This window comes from Labeo rohita, chromosome 7 (genome assembly GCF_022985175.1).
Source record: "Labeo rohita strain BAU-BD-2019 chromosome 7, IGBB_LRoh.1.0, whole genome shotgun sequence".
NCBI lineage: Eukaryota > Metazoa > Chordata > Actinopteri > Cypriniformes > Cyprinidae > Labeo > Labeo rohita.
The window spans coordinates 11250235-11270171 of NC_066875.1; the positions used below are offsets into that span (position 1 = coordinate 11250235).

General features: G+C 34.4%; 2 protein-coding genes across 5 annotated transcripts in view; one reads left to right on the forward strand and one right to left on the reverse strand.

The window, feature by feature from the left end:
- pde5ab (phosphodiesterase 5A, cGMP-specific, b) overlaps positions 1 to 4826 on the forward strand; it is a 44525-nt gene extending 39699 nt beyond the window's left edge. For all 4 annotated transcript variants that reach the window (XM_051115412.1, XM_051115413.1, XM_051115410.1 and 1 more), the window contains exons 19-21: positions 1115 to 1189; positions 1321 to 1404; positions 3570 to 4826. In XM_051115412.1, coding sequence (XP_050971369.1) covers positions 1115 to 1189; positions 1321 to 1404; positions 3570 to 3689 — 279 coding nt within the window. In that variant the 3' untranslated portion in view covers positions 3690 to 4826. The remainder of the gene's footprint in view (positions 1 to 1114; positions 1190 to 1320; positions 1405 to 3569) is intronic.
- Positions 4827 to 7130: 2304 nt separating this feature from the next.
- Positions 7131 to 10481, reverse strand: mad2l1 (MAD2 mitotic arrest deficient-like 1 (yeast)). The gene is made up of 5 exons (XM_051115478.1): positions 10293 to 10481; positions 9451 to 9597; positions 8734 to 8854; positions 8435 to 8538; positions 7131 to 7491 (listed from the first exon to the last, which is right to left on the reverse strand). Exons 1-5 carry the CDS (start codon positions 10354 to 10356, stop codon positions 7319 to 7321), a joined length of 609 nt encoding a protein of 202 aa, XP_050971435.1. The 5' UTR covers positions 10357 to 10481; the 3' UTR covers positions 7131 to 7318.
- Positions 10482 to 19937: the final 9456 nt, after the last annotated feature.

Genomic DNA, 19937 nt, shown 5'->3' on the forward strand with positions numbered 1-19937 from the left:
ATTCAGGTAAGATCACAGTATTAAGAATCAAGGGGATGTAAACTTTTGAACCGAGTCATTTTTATAAATTCTGCTATTATTTTCTCTTGTGGACTATATGTAAACATCTTTTATGTGAAATATCTTATTCAGGTCAATACTAAATAAACAATAACTTGCATTTTGTGTGATCCCTCTTATTTTGGTAAAATAAATAATAATACTATAAATAAATAATACTTTTAATGATTCTGAAAGGGGGATGTGAACCTTTGACCTCAATTGTACAGTACATACAGTTACATTAATCTAAAATCAGCAGACTTAAAATTGCTTTTGAAATGTTTATCCATAATGAAGGCTGATGTAAGCTTTAATTTAGTGAACAGCAGTTTGTAGGTACATTCTATAGCTTTATGAAAGTGTTTACAGTGTGTTTTGTCCCTCACATAGTATTTCTAACCTTAAATTAGTTTAACTCATTTCATTTTTAGAAAGAGCACATTATATCCCTTCATAGTTTAACATCATCACCACCTCCTCTCCCTCGCTTCCATTAATTTTCTTTCTCGTCAGTAATTAACAAGCTTGTTTGCAAATTAGCAGAGGATGGAGGTGCAGCTGCAGTCCAACTCGACGCAACCTAAATGACCATAATTTAGACCTTCACACTCTCATAAAACAACCAAGAACACATCATTGAAAATTATGCAAACTCACGACCTATAGACAGACTTATTATTTACTGTGCAGTATATATATATTAGTCTATAGTAAAAAATATGTACTTTGTTACTTGTATGAATAGTGTTTTTTCCTTTTCAGAGATAAGATACATGGACACCAGTCGTTTATCATTGCATTATGTGCTGACTCACATACTATTGTTAAAACATACAATACATATTATAAAACACAGCCAGATATCCGTCACATACGTCAGTATCCAGACTATGGACTAAGTATTGCAAATGGCACTGATAAGCAAACCTGCATGGGTGTGGTAGAGACAGCCAATTAAAAACACAGGAAAGTGTGGTAATTTTCAGGGTTGATCAGCTTTGATGTGAAATATTGACAATTTTCTTCACCAAGAAAAGAATTCAATAATAACCATTAGTTTATGTTTCGACAGATAGCAGAACTGGTTGCCACAGAGTTCTTTGAACAAGGTGATAAGGAGCGGAGAGAGCTAAACATTGAACCTATTGTAAGCTCTTTACTTACGTTATGGAAAGGTTAATGTTATTTTATAAGACTGCAGTAGTTTAGAACCAAGTCAATACCTCTCTGTAGGATGGGACAGTATGACCGTAACCATGTGATTTAATTCTTTCCAAGGATTTGATGAACAGGGAGAAGCAGGATAAAATTCCCAGCATGCAAGTGTCTTTCATTGACGCCATTTGTACACAGTTATATGAGGTAAATGTTCTTTTGTCATTTATGTTTAATCTCAGTATTAAAGGAGAAGTCCACTTCCAAAACAAAGATTCACATATAATGTACTCACCCCCTTGTCATCCAAGATGTTCATGTCTTTCTTTCTTTAGTCGTAAATAAATTATGTTTTTTGAGGAAAACATTTCAGCAGTTTTCTCCATATAATGGACTGATATGGTGCCTCGATTTTGAACTTCCAAAATGCAGTTTAAATATGGCTTCAAACGATCCCAGCCGAGGAAGAAGGGTCTTACCTAGCGTAACGATCGGTTATTTTAATAAAAATAATACAATTTATATAATTTTTAATGACAAACGCTCGTCTTGTCTTACTTCTGTCTGGACTGTTTTTGTTCCAGTTCATGACAATTAGGCTATGTCGAAAAACTCCCATCTCATGTTCTCCCTCAACTTCAAAATCGCCTGTTTTACCTTTTTTGTTAAGGGTGTTTGATCTTCTTTGCATGTTCACTTTGCAAAGACTGGGTCGGTACTTCTGCAGCGATGTAGGATGATTTTGAAATGATTTTTGAAGTTGAGGGAGAAAATACGATTGGAGTTTTTCGACATACCCTAACTGTCTTGAGTCAGAATAGTTCAGGCAGAGAAAGGCAAGAGGTTGAGATTTCACAAAGCAGATGTAAAAGTGCAAGGTTTTGGGTAAAGATGCATCAGAATAGTGTCAATGTTTGAATTGAGACGGCTGTGGTATAAAAGACTTGATAAGGAGGAGAAGGACTGATGGATCTTTACCTGTGCAGGTAATCTATCTGATGAAGAAATGTTTTAAAACTTGACTCATTAAAGGAATGTTCCAGGTCCAATACAAGTTCAACACATCTTTTAGTTTGTAAAAACAAAAATGACATTCACAGTAGAGGAGCGTTTGAGATTAAAAAGTATTCAAATTGTATTTTTTTTTTTTTGTTTGTTTGTTTTTTTGTTTTTTGTAATGAAAAATACAAACGTTACGCTACATATGACCCTTCTTCCTCGGCTGGGATTGTTTACAATTGCATTTGGGATCGTTTGAAGCTGCGTTTAAACTGCATTTTGGAAGTTCAAAATCGGGGCACCATATCAGTCAATTATATGCAGAAAAATGCAAAAATGTTTTCCTCAAAAAACATAATTTCTTTATGACTGAAGAAAGACATGAACATCCTGGATGACAAGGGGGTGAGTACATTATATTTGACCCTGGATCACAAAACCAGTCATAAGGGTCAATTTTTCAAAACTGAGATGTATACATCATCTGAAAGCTAAATAAATAAGCTTTCGATTGATGTATGGTTTGTTAGGATAGGACAATATTTGGTCGAGATACAACTATTTAAAAACCTGGAATCTGATGGTGCAAAAAAATCAAAATATTGAGAAAATTGCGTTTTAAAGTTGTCCAAATAAAGTTCTTAACAATGTCTATTACTAATCAAAAATTAAGTTTTGATATATTTACAGTAGGAATTTTACAAAATATCTTCATGGAACATGATCTTTACTTAATTTTCTAAAAGAAAAATCTATAATTTTGACCCATACAATGCATTTTTGGCTATTGCTACAAATAAACCCCAGTGACTTAAGACTGGTTTTGTGGTCCAGGGTCACATATTTGAATCTTTGTTTTGGAAGTGGACTTCTCCTTTAATGTTAAGTGACACAACCAGCCAAAAAAGGACATAGCAAGTTTATTGTGGGCCTACCTGTTTGGTACCTGATGTGAAATGCAAATCTTGAGTTTCACTCTGTGTTTTATTTTCTTGATACATTTATTGAATTATTATATCATTAACTGTTTTTTTTTTTTGTGGATCATCATGGATTGAGTATGTGCATTAGAATGCCTCAACCTGCTGATCGTGTGGGTATTTTAAATCTGTAAATCATACCATATCATGTCAGAGTTTACAGGGATGAGTACATGATTCTGTCATCACTTATATTTGTCACTCTTATATTTCGAAAAATAACTCTATATAATAAGTCTGTGGAGTCCAGTTTTGTTTGACCACAACATTCTTCAAAATATGAGTAAATGAGTAAATGATGACAGACTTTCTTTCAGAATTCTTATCTTTACAGCAGTAGTGATCGCTTTTTATTGATTGTCCTGTTCTCTTGCCCTGTGATTGTGTGAGCAGGCGCTGACAGGTTTTTCAGAGTACTGCTCCCCCCTGCTGGAGGGATGTCGGCAGAACAGACAGAATTGGAAGCTGCTTGCTGAGCAGGGAGAGGAAACTTTGCTAAATGGAGGACTGTAATTTTTTTTGTTGGCATGCAGACGTCCCTGGACTATTCACATCATTCCCTGCCCTTTTCCAAGAGACTAAAGGATTACAAGACCCTGGTTTGATGATATTCACATGACTGCTCTGGCCATTTCACAAAGCAGATGTAAAAGTGCAAGGTTTGGTTAAAGATGCATCAGAATAGTGTCAATGTTTGAATTGAGATGGCTGTGCTATGAAAGACTTCATAAGGAGGAGAAGGACTGATGGATCTTTACCAGTGCAGGTAATCTACCTGAAGTGAAGAGAATGTTTTAAAACTGTGAGTAAATTATCTTGACTCATTAAAGGAATGTTCCAGTTTCAATACAAGTTCAACACATGTTTTAGTTTGTAAAAACAAAAATGACATTCACAGTAACAGACACATAATAGAACTCAGAGTAAGACATTCCAAAGGCAAAAGCATAAAAATTGTATTTTTGTAAGTAATTGTAAAGTTGTAAAAAGTTGTAAAGTTATCTAAATAATAGATCATCCTTTTAGTAGTGGAACTACTGTTCTAAACAGATTAATTTCTGCATTTCTAATGAAATTCCTGTGGGTGGAGTTGCTCTATGTAAACAGTACTTTACATATAATTGCAATAGTAAACTCTATAATTTCTGGTAACCATAAACATGGCTGGAGTTGAGATATTAAGTGTAAGATTGCACAGATAAACTTAACTAGCAGTTCTATCAGGTTAGTTTTATGTGTACAATGTGTGATGTTTATCTTGTAGCTATAGTTTTAAAAAGCATGTCTTTTAATATTTCTCTGCGTGCAGTGCCTTTCCTCACAGATTTCCTAATTCCAATTTACCTGTTTTACTCTAAGCATGATTCTTTCTTGTTTTTATAACATTTTAAACCTATTTTACATAGTAATCGACAGCATATTGGCTTGTATTGAGCCCAGAACATTCCTTATTTATTCTTGTAGTCTGTTTTTTTTTTTTTGTGCAGCTCACTCACTGAATTACTGAAATACGCACATATACATAATCTTATTTTGCACTGCTGAAGTAAGCTGACACAAAATGAACACATCAGAGTCATTTTTCTCTGTTTAACCCCTTCTCACATCACTTTGTATTAGACCATTATACCATGTTGTAGATTTTTTTTTCACTTACATTGCATATAGTTTAAGAAACCAATAGCTTGTGAAATGTGAACTTATTTATCATCTGTTACACAAATGTGTTAAATTATTTGACTGTCACAACAAATATTTGTTTTGGAGTGTGATGGAAATAAGATGTCTGTAGAAATGTAAAGTTCAATGCTGTCACTGTGTGCCCATTTGGCATGTTGAAAAAACCTGTTCCACATTTGATTTGTTGATGTATCTACCATTTTTAAGTTATTTTACAATATTTGATCAATTATATACAAGCACTAAAGATGCACCTTTCAGCTCATCATTACCATTATTTTTAAAGGTATTTTATACACTGTTTGAAAAAATGGTTGACTTAACTAAAGAAAAATAAGGCAACCTACCACAGTCAATTTAACTTAAATACTAGGTCATTTAGCAAGTAAAGGTTAAAGTTATGTCACATCAACTAAAGATTTAGCAATGAAGCTACAGTCCTCATTGTTTCATCTCTATGTTTGATTTTCAAAATCCACTACATGAAATGGGCATTACCTGCCTCCTAAAAATAAAGGCAAACATTTATTCTGATAGACAAATGTATTCAATCCAAAAGTCACAATGAGATGCACATATACCTCAACACAAATCTCAAACATGATGATAAACAAATATTAATTCATTAAAATTACAAACTCTGATCCCTATGACCGCTGACAGTGACAACAGCTGCAGCATAAATTAAGCCAATAAAAAGTAAAGCAATGAACATTTTTAAATAATTACCACAAAATGTTTTAAGCTGCAATGCATGCTGGAAACTTGCACAATATTTTTCCATGTAAAACTGTTCAGATGACTCAATGTTTTGAACAAATACCTGAGTATCCAAGTAAGGTCAGCAAAACTTTTGCTAGCAACATGTTCAGAGTATTCTTGTTAAATTCACAGAATAATAAACTGACTCCTACATAAAACTCTTTGTTGTAGCTGCTTTTTTACTTTTTATAAGAACTTTTTGCAAGTAGGATTATTTAGTGTCATTGAGCAGTTAATAAACTGGATGGAAAAGTGTAAATTTTTAGGTGCTGTAGCTGGTCGTTGTTAGGCACAAGTACCACACAGCTTCACAGGGTTTACTGCTTTTATAAAATGGCTATTCAATATACATAGTAAGGTTTTACAATATAAAATATATTACATATACATGTATCTAGAATGTTTTAGCTTTCTTATTTGTAAGGTTTTCATTCAAATATTTTGTTATTAAATGTGAAATTTCAAAGTTAATAACATCCTTATGAATACATATGAATTGATATTGAATTGAGATTGAAATCTCCAGAAATCCTATATATATATATATATATTCAAATATTATGGAATATTTTGATTTGTGCCGAATGAAATAGGTAGGATACACCAGCACAAAGCTCCATTTCGCAAACAGTTAAATACGCAAACCTTTATACTGCCGGGATGTCCGTTCCGTGACGGTTCGCTACGAATACATGTATCGTTACACCCCTTATATAAATATAAATATATAGGTACATACATACATACATACACATATATGTACATATATATATACACACACAAATATTCCATGCATAATCAGGAAAAGAATAAGAAAAACCTTTTTAAAATTTGTTGTGTATGTTACACACTGCTTTTTGTAATTACTTTCCATGATATAAAAAGCAAGGCTGCCTTTCCACCGCTTCTTACGCTAATGAGCCCAGCAGGTATTTCTCTGATGCGTCTTCAACCAAGCCATCAGCAATAGAAGACTTTGATGTCCACAGAATGACTGGTTCAAAGCAGAATGTGCCACCCTGCTTCAGATAAAACACATTTACATCCTTTATTCTGCTCCAGATTTTCATAATTGAGACGCATCTCCTTTGTTTGTGGCACACTTCTACACTCTTTTCGATGTAGATAATTAATGCAATGCTGCTTTACAAAATAAAAAACCTTCACCAACTACACGGCAGATAAAAGAGCTACACCAAGCATGTGGTTTGAGTAAATACAATCCTCATATAAGATTTATTTTAAAACATTACATAGCACATATGCGTACAATTTGTAATTATCATTGACAATTCTAAATACAAGTAATGAGAATTATCTTGTAGGAACAGTTTTCAAATCATTTTCTTATAAAAAGGTAGTACTAGTACCATATAAATGCAGTACTAAAAATACAATACTTTTACTTATGCAAAATATTAAATGAAAAATAAAGGGTTGAATTACAGACCCATTTGAGTTCTTGATAGGCTTTGTGTAATTCACATAATTAAAGAAATGTAAACCTCGATTTTGTCGCCATCTAGAGTGTAACTACTGCAAAACAAAGAAATGACTCAATATAATCTTGGAAACAAGAAATTTATTTTCTGTATTGGGAAATACATTCTTTAAAATGACTGTACATAAGAAATGAGCTTTATATAGATATATACAGCAGACTGAAAAGTTGTACAGAACACAAAACAAAAAAAAGAAAATCACACGGAATTTGTCCTCTTGTAGGCCACCATACTGTTCACCTTATGAATAGAAGTAGTAAAGGAACGCAAGCGGACCTCTTCAGACTGGTCAATTAGTTGAGGCCCAGATTCCTCCCATTGCTCAGGTACCTCAAGATCTTTGTCTGTGTAGATCAGAAGGTCGAAAGCACCTGCATTATAAGAGACAAAAGTTAGTTATATAATAAAGAAAAAAAGGTTAACAAAAATAGGTACCCTGCAATTTGTCAGCTTTATAAAGTTGTTTTGTTTGCTTCACCCTGAAAAGAAACCACTGGGAGAATAAAATAAATATAATTCAGCTTTACATGAGTGCTGAGTAGGGTTACTACCCAGTTATTGCTGTTGATCTGATTTTGTGTAACACATGGGTATTATTAGACTATGCAAATACTGACTGATGTTAGATGAAATCTTGTAAAATGTTAATTAAGAGAGACTTTGTCTGACTGGCACTGACTGGTTTGTTGAGGTTCAAGTGATTAAGTCAGTCTACTAAATATAATGAACTGAATGTAAATTTCCATAAGCAGTGATTGTTATGCCCTTGCAGGAGTAACTGTTGCTAACTGTCACCATTTCACTTTTGATGAGGTACACATTTGTGAAAACAATCTTTCCAAATTTGTTGATTTGTTATTTTTCCTGCTCTAGCTAGAACATTAAGCAGTTGTGCAATTTTAAACCCCAATAATCCCACGTTGCAATTTATTAACTTTTTCTTGTGGCATTGGATTTTCAGAGAAAAATAAAATACAGAGAAAATTGAAATGCAGGACCTTACTATGATTTGCAAGATGTGGGGCAAAGTTTCTAGGGTAATCACCCTAGAACTGAATATGCAATGCTGTAGAAGAGTTTGTCATACTAAATACAATTTTTATTTTTAGGTATAACTGTGATGCTCTCAAAGAGACCCAAGTGGCTAAAAACCAGTACATATTTGTAGTACTATTTAATCAATGGTATATACAATATTGCTGGTTAAAAAAAAAAATAGAACAAATGTAGTAAAATACTTGTCTAAAACATTATGCTACAGTGACTATTAAAAAATGGTTCTAGTGATCTAGTGATCACATGTAGTTTACTTACAGGCAGTTTCTAACAACGGCAAGAAGGTGACTGTGGCAGTGATCTGTCTGATAACAGAACGGATTTCCTCTTGGATAGCTTTTAAGGACTTCTCCCTGGGTGCACTGGAAAAGCCAAGGTATACAATTCTTTATGAACATTCATATTTGCACTGGTCAGGTAAAAAAAATAAAATAAATAAATAAATAAAAACATTTAAATTAACTTCTTGTCATTTTTCATGGGTGTGACTGAATCTGAAAATGTCATCATTCATCCTTCCAAAAGTTTCACTGATGCCTCAAAGTCTGATTACATACCTGCTCTCCTTTGCTGTCTTGTCACACTGAATATCAAACTGCCATCGCTCCAGCACCTCATTGGTCTCCAGACATGTGATGACCACCACCAGCTTCTGAACTGTGCAATCAAACAACCATTCTGCAACAAAAAAAGATAAACAATGCTAAAGAACTAAGCACGCTCAGGTTTGCATTTCTTGTCATGAAAGTACAGCTCTTATCCACTTAAAGAAGAGGATACTAACTGAAATATCAACAAATCCAATTGTGCTTCTTCAGTCTCAAAAACATACAAAAACAGTATTTTTTGGGCTGGTCCAGCCAAAAAACATGCACAAGTGTACTACTGTTGGCTGAAAATGTATTCACCCTCATGCCATCCAAAACCCTAGACTTTATTTCTTCATCAGAAGAGATCTGGAGAAATTTAGATTTACAAACAGGATTGACGAACTGGAGTCAAGAAGATTCCATGTGGATTATTGTTTTTTTTTTGTTTTTTTTTTTTAAATCAGCTGTGGTGGGACTATCATTATTTCTACAGACACATAAGTGTTGTTGTGCCTTGATCAAAAAAGCAATTAAGCATCATATTTAGCTTTACAGTTTGCACCCAAATACATCTAAATACAAATTTATATATATTAACTCCTACTACACTGCATCACCATGTTAATGAAACAAACTAACTGTTCCAAGTTTCAGACAAGAATGGTTGCATAAAAAAACAACAACCTTTGAGTTGTGAGATGACATTGGTGAGGTAGTTCTTCAGCTTTGCGTCTGTGGTCAGGTGAAGGCTCATGTCATATTGTGTAACTCTGGTGAAGGTTTCTGCTGGGTAGATTCCTCGCTGGTACAAGATGCTGTTGATACCAAAGGCTACAGACAACAAAGGAAATGTTTCATTTATTTTCTGAAACAAATAAAAAGGCACAGCACACCACTGCATACCAAAGCGTATTTCATTTTCCAAATCAATCGCTCTGTAAGATCGCAGGAAGTAAAAACATTGATAAGTAACACACTTAATAATGAAATGTAAAATTAAAACCTACTATATTATATTATATTTGCTGCTACACAAAAAAAATATTTTAAAGATTTCTTTTTAATAGTTTGTATAAATGTTCAATCAACATTTTTTATAAATACTTTTCTTATTAATATATTAAAAATCAGGCTTTACATGGTTGGAGATCATAATCAGATAAACTATGCTTTTAAAGTCATGCATTTGAGATTAGCAATGTCATAACAAATAAACCCTAACAAAGCCTCACGCCTTTTAAGTAAAACTTCAGATACTTAACGTTATCGTCGATTTCAATTCCATTTCTATTGTAAAAAGGGGCCAGTTACATAAATTTAGCCTCTATGTTAAGACTAACTAGCAGTTTGTATTCAACTTTTCGTATTCAACTTAGACTAATCTACATTTTCCTGTAAATGAATAAAAACAAAGCTTAAAGCTGACTAACTTTTCAGACTAGTCTAAACCTTTCATGCAACCAGCCACAAGGCAAACATTAAAGACCCCGTGAAAAACCTTCATCTGACCCAAAATCATTACTTACAGAAAAATTCAGCAACGAGCTCCGCACTCCCCTTCAGTGTAATTCCCTTCAATGTCTTGGACATTTTGGATGTAGTTTAATTTTCGTTCGTTTCTGTGTGTCTTAACCTTCCTCGCTTCTTCTTGTTTTTTCTTAACCGCCGACGAGTTTGAATCTACACACTGCGTCTGACGCTGGCGCATACGTCATTACAACGAACCCGGAACTGCTCGCGTGCCACGAACCGACGTTCAGAGAGAGAGAGAGAGAGAGAGAAAAAAAAGAAAAACGTTTAAATCGAATAACGTTCAGCAAGAAAAATGCTTATGATCAAGTCTTAATTATTAGCCCGTATTATCAACAATTTACAAGGACGAAAATATTATTATAAGTAGAATAAACACGTTTCAAAATGGGCGCGGTTTAGTGACCCGGATGTTTTTCCTAATTGGTTTGGTAAACAGGATTTATTTATTTATTTAAACTTAAATAAACACAGTCAAAGTACAGTTAGGACTACAATAATACACATGAAAACATAAAACACATGCAAAAATATAAAATACTAAATATGTATAGACGTTTTTCCTGAACGCGGAAGTCAGTCCTGATTTTTAACCTAAAGAATGCTTTGGATTTCCGGTGTCCAGTGTTTCTAGTCAAATTAGCGTATAGTCCGAGTTGATAATCTAATGTTAAACCTATTAAAATGTTTTTAAAAAGCACGTGGCTCCATAGCGCCATCACTTATATAAATATGTTAAAGGATTCACAAATGGAGATGGTCTTAATTGCTTTCTTATTATGTAAATAAAAAACAATTGTCTTAACATAAATTTGAATTTCTTTTTCAAGAGCCAAAAAAAAGGATATATAAAGCAATGCCAAAATAAATGAAAAAAAAAGTTTCAGTTATCATATTACACAAAGAACAATTCAAATCAGTAGGCTATAATTTTTTTAATTTAACTAGAAAATTATTTACTAGTATCTATCCAAAATTATAAAAGTAACTTCCTTCACTTTATTTACCAAAAGGTATTTGTTTGGTAATGTCCAAATGGCCTTCCATAATAACCTTTAATTAATGTGTTTCAAAAAATTATACAGTTTGGAGTAGAAACAATGTCTTTTTGAAGTAGGGAACGAATGGTTTTATTAAAAATTATACATCCAGAGGCAAAACAAAATTTCCAATATTAGTATCAAATTGATCAAATGCAAAGGTGGGTGTAATACTGTTTTGGGTATTAATTTTGAATAACACCAAGACTCCTGTGGAAATTGCATCCATGACAATAGAAAACTCTTTTGGTGTTACTGGAATTCTATGGACAGCTAGAAGCTCAGAGTAAGTGAGTAACATGCCTTCTTGATTTAATAGTCTAACTGGTATTATGCCTCCTGAAAACCAATTTTCAAAAAAATAAAGATTTATATTTATTTATATTTATAATATATTGTAATTGTTAGGTACCTATGGGGAGAAAAGTTGTGTTTATACAACAGGAACCAAGCCAAGAATTTGTTTATGAAAGCAGGATAAGCTTAAAGGAATTTTATCAATTTTGTAATTGCAAATCAAGAGAAATCTAAGACCACCTATTTTGGGGAAAAAAAAAAAAAGTATAAAATTACATAAAGAATTTGGGTTTAGAATTAAATGTCTAATCCAATTAATTTTAAAGGTGTTATTTAGAGTACAGAAATCAAAAAAGTTCAATCCACCTGGTTCACATGTATTCATTATTGTAGATTTCCTAATGTTCCTCCACAGAAAAATTAAACAAAGCAGTATCAACAGCTTTACACATCACCTTAGAAACACTGAGTGAAGTAGCTGCGTAGACTAATCTTGACAGTCACTCTGCTTTACACAACAAAAATCCCTTAAAAGCCAGTAAATCAACTTTGAAGAATCTGAAGAATAGATTCAAATGCCAAATTTGATAATAAAAGCAACCCATACGTCTAATTAAATATAAAGCATATTTACACTCTAAAAACTGCTGGGTTAAAAACAACCTAGCGCTGGGTAAAATATGGACATACCCAGCGATTGGGTTGTTTTGACCCAGCGCTTGGGTTAAATCTTTAACCCAACCTTCTGGGTAGTAACCCAACAGCTGGGTCAGTTGCTGGGTATGTCCATATTTTACCCAGCGCTGGGTTGTATTTAACCCAGCAGTTTTTAGAGTGTATACTTTAGAAATATTTTATTTAAAAAAAAAAAAAAACTACATGATAGATAAAACTCGTTTAGTTGGTTGAATTATTACCATTCAATGCAATTTTTATCATTTTTTACACAATATTTGAAAAATATTGAACTATTTTATAAATTACATAAAAAATTACATTTCCTGTATTCATTCATTCATTCATTCATTCTTGGTACAGTTTTGTCATCTTTCATGCATTAATTTTTATTTTCTAATATGTGACCCTGGACCACAAAACCAGTCTTAAGTCGCTGGGGTATATTTGTAGCAATAGCCAAAAAATACATTGTATGGGTCAAAATTATTGATTTTTCTTTTATGGCAAAAATGATTAGGAAATTAAAGATCAAAAGTAAAGATCATGTTCCATGAAGATATTTTGTAAAATTCCTACTGTAAATATATGAAATCTTAATTTTTGATTAGTAATACACATTGGTAAGAACTTTATTTGGACAACTTTAAAGGCCACTTTCTCAATATTTTGATTTTTTTGCACCCTCAGATTCCAGATTTTCAAACTATCCAAACAAACCATACATAAATTGAAAGCTTATTTACTCAGCTATCTATCTATCTATCTATCTATCTATCTATCTATCTATCTATCTATCTGTCTGTCTGTCTGTCTGTCAGTACGCATATAAGGGCATATACATCATCACATTACTAGATATTTTTCTCAGTGCTGTTTGAAATGGAATAACCAAAGCCTTTTGCAATTGCGACATCCCACTCTGCAAAAACTTGTTGGAGGGAGAAAGCACCAAACCCCAGAATGCATTTAAATTACAGAAGAATATTATTATATTATATTATATTATATTATATTATATTATATTATATTATATTATATTATATTATATTATATTACATTATATTATAAGAGTTTGACTTCAACACATATAACTGTTCACCTGATTTAAATTTAAATAACGTTAGCACCAAAAATCGTAGCTGTCCACATTCACCCCTTGCAATTGCTACCTTCTCTACTGCCCTATCCGTGTAATAACACAGCTGCAGGATATTAAATTGTATATAATTTGCTTATGTCAGGAAGTCACAATCAATATGCCGGAGACTCCTAGACCTACCTGGAGAGGTGGGAAGTCTGAATTTATGTTATTAATTATGTTAGTCTGAATTATGTTATTTCGTAAATATATCTGGGGGATTTTCTATTTGGAAGAAGTTTTTAGGAAGGTCAGAAATTTGGTCTCTACTGATAGTTGCTGTCACTACACCATTATCACTGTAAAAAGCATGATTTCCCATTGAAGGCCATTCAAAATTCTTATTTTTGTGATCAGCCACAAGCAATTTATTTGCACAAACATAATGGCTTCAGGAGGTGGCCCAAAACAGTTTTAAAATTGTTAACTTTGTGAAAATAATCACAACGACTTTAAAAACAAACAGTGTTTACAAACAAGTTTATTAGTATTACAGTTGTACAGACATACAACCTATCCATGTTGTTCTTTGCCTTTTTTTGACAGATTAATTTGCACAAATCTTTTTAGCATTTGAATGGACATTGCTTTAGACATCAGCAACAAATTATATAAAAAACACTGTCAATGCCAAAGGGCACTGAAAAATATTCTGTACAATTTTAGTGCTGATTGACCTTATTTAACTTACATTTATCTGAATGTGCTATAATTAAGCAAATAAATGGACTGTGAGCTATTTATCTCTTACATTTTTTCAATCCATTCAAAAGAAGCTTCATCCAATAAAAGAAACGCTGTAAACTGACATTGCACATGGCCTGTGGAATTGTGTCATATTTCTTGCTGCTTTTTTACCACTTAGCAACGGATGTTTATCTATACTGCTGTGCTATGCTGAAATACGACTCCAATCATCTGTCGTCCAGCACGTCATCTGCCTACTTCCTGCCTCCACTATCCCCTCTCCACAGATGTGCAGCTGTATTTTCATACATGACAAGTCCCAGAGCATCTACTAGCTGCCACTTTAAACTGATTTTGGAGTTCATAACTGCCTACAAACATTCTTTTATGAAACATAGCCTCAGACTAGAACCTTAAAGGGATAGTTCACCCAAATGTTGTTCCAAACCCGTAAAGAAATTTTTGTTGAAATCTGAGAGCTTTCTGAGCCTGCATAGACAGCAATGTAACTACCACGTTCAAGGCCCAGAAATGTAGTAAGGACATTGTTAAAACAGTATGTGACATCAGTGGTTCAACCTTCATTTTATTAGGCTACAAGAATACTTTTTGTTTGCAAAGAAAACAAAAAGAATGACTTCATAAAATTTCTTCTCTTCCATGTCAGTCTTCAACGCAGATTCACAAGAGTACCATGACACAAGTGTGTGCATTCCTCTGCTTGCAAACAAGGCACAGCGCATCTGGGTTCTAAGTCAGAAATAAAAAATTAAGGCTGAACCCTTGATTTCACATGGACTATTTTAACGTTGTAAAATTTTTGTTCTGAAGATGAACGAAGGTCTCATGGGTTTGGAACAACATGAGAGTGAGTAATTAATGGCAGAATTAAAATTTTTAGGAGAACTATCCCTTTAAGATTTAGGACCCAGAACGTAAAAATCCTAAAATGTACTGTAGCTTAAAGCAAGTAAAAAAAACACATAAAATGAAGTGACAAAATTAAGCAAAATTATATGTTTAAGAAGAAAATATTAAGCTTTTAAAAAACTTAAACTTTTAATAAACCATCAGTTTTGAAAGATTAAAGCATTATGAAGCAATGTAGTGTTCTAGCAGCTCCCTATTTAAACTTATCAGAGTTGCACGGACAATATGACCAAAGTCATTATCACATTATGAATTAAAATTAAATCTCTACCCTATATTTGCTAACATTAATACTGAAAATATTGCTAATTAAATTTAACAAGTTTGAAACTTATGTCAGACTTTTTTTATTTCCATCGGGCAACCAATTGTGTTTTCATTCAAATGTTTTGAGAACTGCTTACTCAAGTCAAGAACAAAACAAATTAATATTTTTAGCTTTTAAAGTTGTCATGAAATTCATGCTGTCATATCCACCTTATTTTTCCTATAAGAGTGGGTGCAGCCATTTGTACATTTTTTGTGTCTGGCTTCCAGTCTCATCCACTTACAACTATTTTTAGCTGCACAAAAAGCTTGTTTTGCTGCTTAAAAGGGTCATCGGATGCTAAGTTCACTTTTACATGTTTGAACATTAATGTGTGTTGGCAGTGTATGTACACATCTACCCTATAATGATAAAAATCCATGCAGAGGTTTTTAATTAATCTGTAAAAATAATATTCCCTGTTTCAAATCGAGCCATTCTCAGATGCCTGTCGTTGTGGCGTCACACACCGACAGAGGCCGCTCCCACAATAGTTCATTGACACGAGCGTCTTAACTCAGATCAGTTGTAACAGTCCCACCTCCATTGTTTTGATGCCGGACCAGGGATGTAAATTAGACAAGAATATCTCTGATTGAGCGATTGAGGTGTTGTGTTGCTGGATGTAATAATGAACGTAGTGGTCGTCATTTACTCCCGACATCTGAGCCGCTGAAGATGCAGTGGATTACGGTTGTTTGTGAGGGGAACGCACCTCCCGATCTATTATATATCTACATATGTTCGTGCGAATCGTTCGTGATCCAGCTTCACTTACAGCAGAAGTGAGTATAGGGGTTTTTTATGAATATTTGCAATTGCCTTTCCTAATAATGTGCTAGTCAGCAAGTTTAGCGGCTAAATGCGGCTAAAGTAAACAGGCTCGTCACTCCACAGAGAGAAGAGAGGGGCGCGGCAAACAGAGCTCATTTGCATTTAAAGCGGCCTCGACCAGAATAGGATGATTTTTGCAGAGCTGATTTTGGCAAGGTAAAAAGGGTGTTGTTTTACACTACCATTGAGAATTTTTAACCAAAGTATATTATAGACTTTTCATTAAGACCCTAAAGAATCATATCAACTTGTGGAAAATGGGCATCCGATGACCCCTTTAATATTGCAAACTGGTGTGTCTTACCATATTATTTTAATGTATTATCTTAATTATGAACACACTGGTTTGTAGTGCAAACTGTTTTACTGTTTACTGCACTTCGATATTCTTCTCGTTATTTCTCTATGGTGGATTATGAACCGGACGTCTAACACATTACCAGAAAACAGCTTACTTCCGCATTGAAAAATAAGGTGGATAACACAGGCAGAGTTTAGATTAATCCGAAAACACATTATCTCCTGTTCCATGAGAAATAGTTCTCCCTTTATGTCATTATGAGTTATACAGTCATCCAACCAACAGTTTATCAGCTAGCATCCAATAAGAAGCAAAACAGAGTTAAAAGATCTTTTAAAAACTAGCTGAAAGAAGGCTACTGTATAAATACATAGTGCTCATTCATCTAATCTCAGAGCTGTAGACCCAAGGCCCAGTGATTACAACATAGCTCTAAGCGCACCAACACCACTCGCCACAGTTCTGCTAGCACTTCTGCTATAAATAGTGTGTTACCAGCTAATAGTGAGCTTTCTTTGTGCATGCATTACATGTTTTAACAGCAAGCCGACCTCATTGGGGAAAACAGGGCTGATTTTGACATATGCCACGTGCCAGAGCGGAAAGCATCAGCTTTTTCAGCTGTGTTGAAGTACTCTGGCAAACTCATACCTCTTGAGACTTGTTTGTTTTACCACATTTTCAATGTGGTGCTAAAATATCAAAGCTTTGTAGAAGTTCTGCCCACAGAAATGATGCAACCTCCTGTTCTACTGCAAAGGTATTTTATAGAGCTTCTCTCTGATTTTATATTTTGTTTTGAAAGTCACACAGATTGAGCTAGAGAGGCACAACAGGGCCTCTGTGAGGCTGCAGGGTGAGAGGGGAGGGTGCTGGGGGTGGAGAAAACAGATTCCTCCTTCGGGGGACTTGCTGCATTTTAAGAAGCCCAGCAAGTGAAGCTGGATATGTCCGCTGAGACAGTAATGTCCACATAGGATGCAAGGGGAGTTATGGTACTTAGGTTATCCGTATGTTATGGTTTTCTGGTCACTTAGAACTTGACAGTTAGGCCTTCTGGTATTTTATTAGGGTTAACTTAAGGTGATATTTTCAGAATTTCAGTTATGGAATGATGTGGTGGGTGGGTTCAGTCTTAGTTGATCTCTGATGCATGATACAGAATGTCAATAAAGTATTTAAAGAGAGACTGATGGGCAAGGACTGACTTCTGACCAAACCTAAAGATTATGACCCCTTTAGTCACATACTGTAATACCAACTTACTTTTGTTCAGTATAAATGCCATTTTGTCATCTAACCTAAAGCATGCTCTGTGTGGTAACAACTAAAGGTTGCTAAAAGAAAAAAAAAATTAAATATTGTGCTCAAACTGTATGCCTTCTTTAAGTGCGTGTTTGTTTATACTCACTAACACTTCCAGTTGAGGAATTTTAGAACAAACCTCAAGGCCTAAGTGTTTAATGTTGTGTAACTAATGTGAGACTGTTGCTTATTCTCCTACTTACCACATTAGTCTCCTAAAAACATTACTAACAACCTCACACTGGTCTCCTTTTTTAGAAGAATTTTTAGAAGAGATCTCAACAATATCACTGACTGTTCTTGGATTTTTCACCTATGCTAGAGACTCTCAAATTGGCTCTCAGATTTGCACTCTCTAAGTCAGTCCTCAACAACATTGCACATTGTGCTCAGATTTTTCTCCAAACATAGAAATTGTAGTGCTCTCACATTAGTCCCCACTTAAGTTTCAGAACCATTGTCTGAATCCCATATAGAATCACACCAGTTCATTGGCAGAAAAAGCTGCCCTTTGAGGCACTGCGAAGGATGCGCCTGTGCTATTGCTCCTCAGATTAATATTCTTAAAGGAAATCATAGCAGAAACCAAGAACTTTGGCAGAGCTGCAGTGTCTTATTCACTACTAAGTGTAACCGAGGTTTTCATAGGTTTACTCAATGCAGCATCAGGAGCTGAACTATGGGAACACTATACCAACACCCTTGTTGCAGCCACCAAAACAACCAAACAGTTTATCAGATTTATGCTACTAGCTTGTTGTGAATCCATAACGTCACAAAGCCTGTGCAGAATGACAAACCCTCCTCTTTTGTCAAGGGGGCTGTCAAGGCAACTTGAAGTCTCCAGCAGAGAGCCATCTTGTCCTGTGCATGAAATAAGAAACAATGTGAAAAATAAATAACATCAGCTGGTACATGTTCAGTAGCAATCACAGCCAAGAACTTGGTAACTGTGTGCCGCACCCACAGCAAATCCCATGATCTGGCGTAAACCACCCTCTTTCTTTGGCATCAGAAACACCAGCTATAGAAGAGAATGAGACACTTCATTTAAGGCTCCTTTCTTTAACAGGGAATGCATTTCCTGTCATGAAATCTGAATCTCCCGGCAACCAAACATCTTTTATTAAAATGAGGCAGGCATTGTGTGGTTAAGGCTACAAGACCATTGGGTGTCATTGTCGAGTTCCCCTTATTGGCTGCTGTACAGTTTCGATGCACACTTCTGCAGAGGTCACACTGAGGCAAACTCCACAGCAATCTTCTTCCCAAAAGTCAAAGCATGAAAGTGTGAAAACCTATCCCAAAAGGAAGAATGTAGAATGTATGACTCAACACGCTCTCACCTCACTCCCAACTCATCACATACTGATGCTTGGTCAAGACCCTTGGCGTCACTTTTTAACACTTAGGGTACCAATTTAGCTTTGTAATGTGCAGGGTTCTTCTTTGCTTTCAGCTGAATACCTCATGCATCAGATCAAGGTTCATTTAATTCTTGGCATGCATTTGTAAATATAGAAATCTTTATGTATACATTTATAATTTCATAGATATTTTGGAGCACCTAACTTCATCTAAACCTGCCCACTTCTCAAATATATAACACGTAACAGACAGATTAAAGTACAGTCATAAGTATTTATTTCAAAAACTGACCAAACAAAGCACTATAGAAGTTTTAAACATGTTGTGTTGCATTCCAAGTCTTGTGAAGCCACACAATATCTTTATGTGAAGAACCAAATAAAAGATAAGGTTTTAATTGCTGAAAATTATCTCGCTCCAGTAACGCAGTAATATCACATTCAAATGATACTTTTGAACATTAGTATGATGCAATCAGTCTTGAGACACACAAGATCCAATGACATTTTACAACCAAAGCTGACATAATGGTTCCTCGGGCAGCAGTTTTTGAATTTGTGCACAGACTGTTGCACCTGGTCGCATCTGTTCCTCTCACAAATCAATAATTTTGCCATGGAAGACTTGTACTTTTTGAATAAATGTTGTATCTGCCTTTCATATGCTGTGTTTTTTTTATTGACAAATGGTTAAGTTTAGGGGTAAGGGTTGGGTTACATGCTGAAAAATGTGTAAATATCTACCTGATCTCATGAT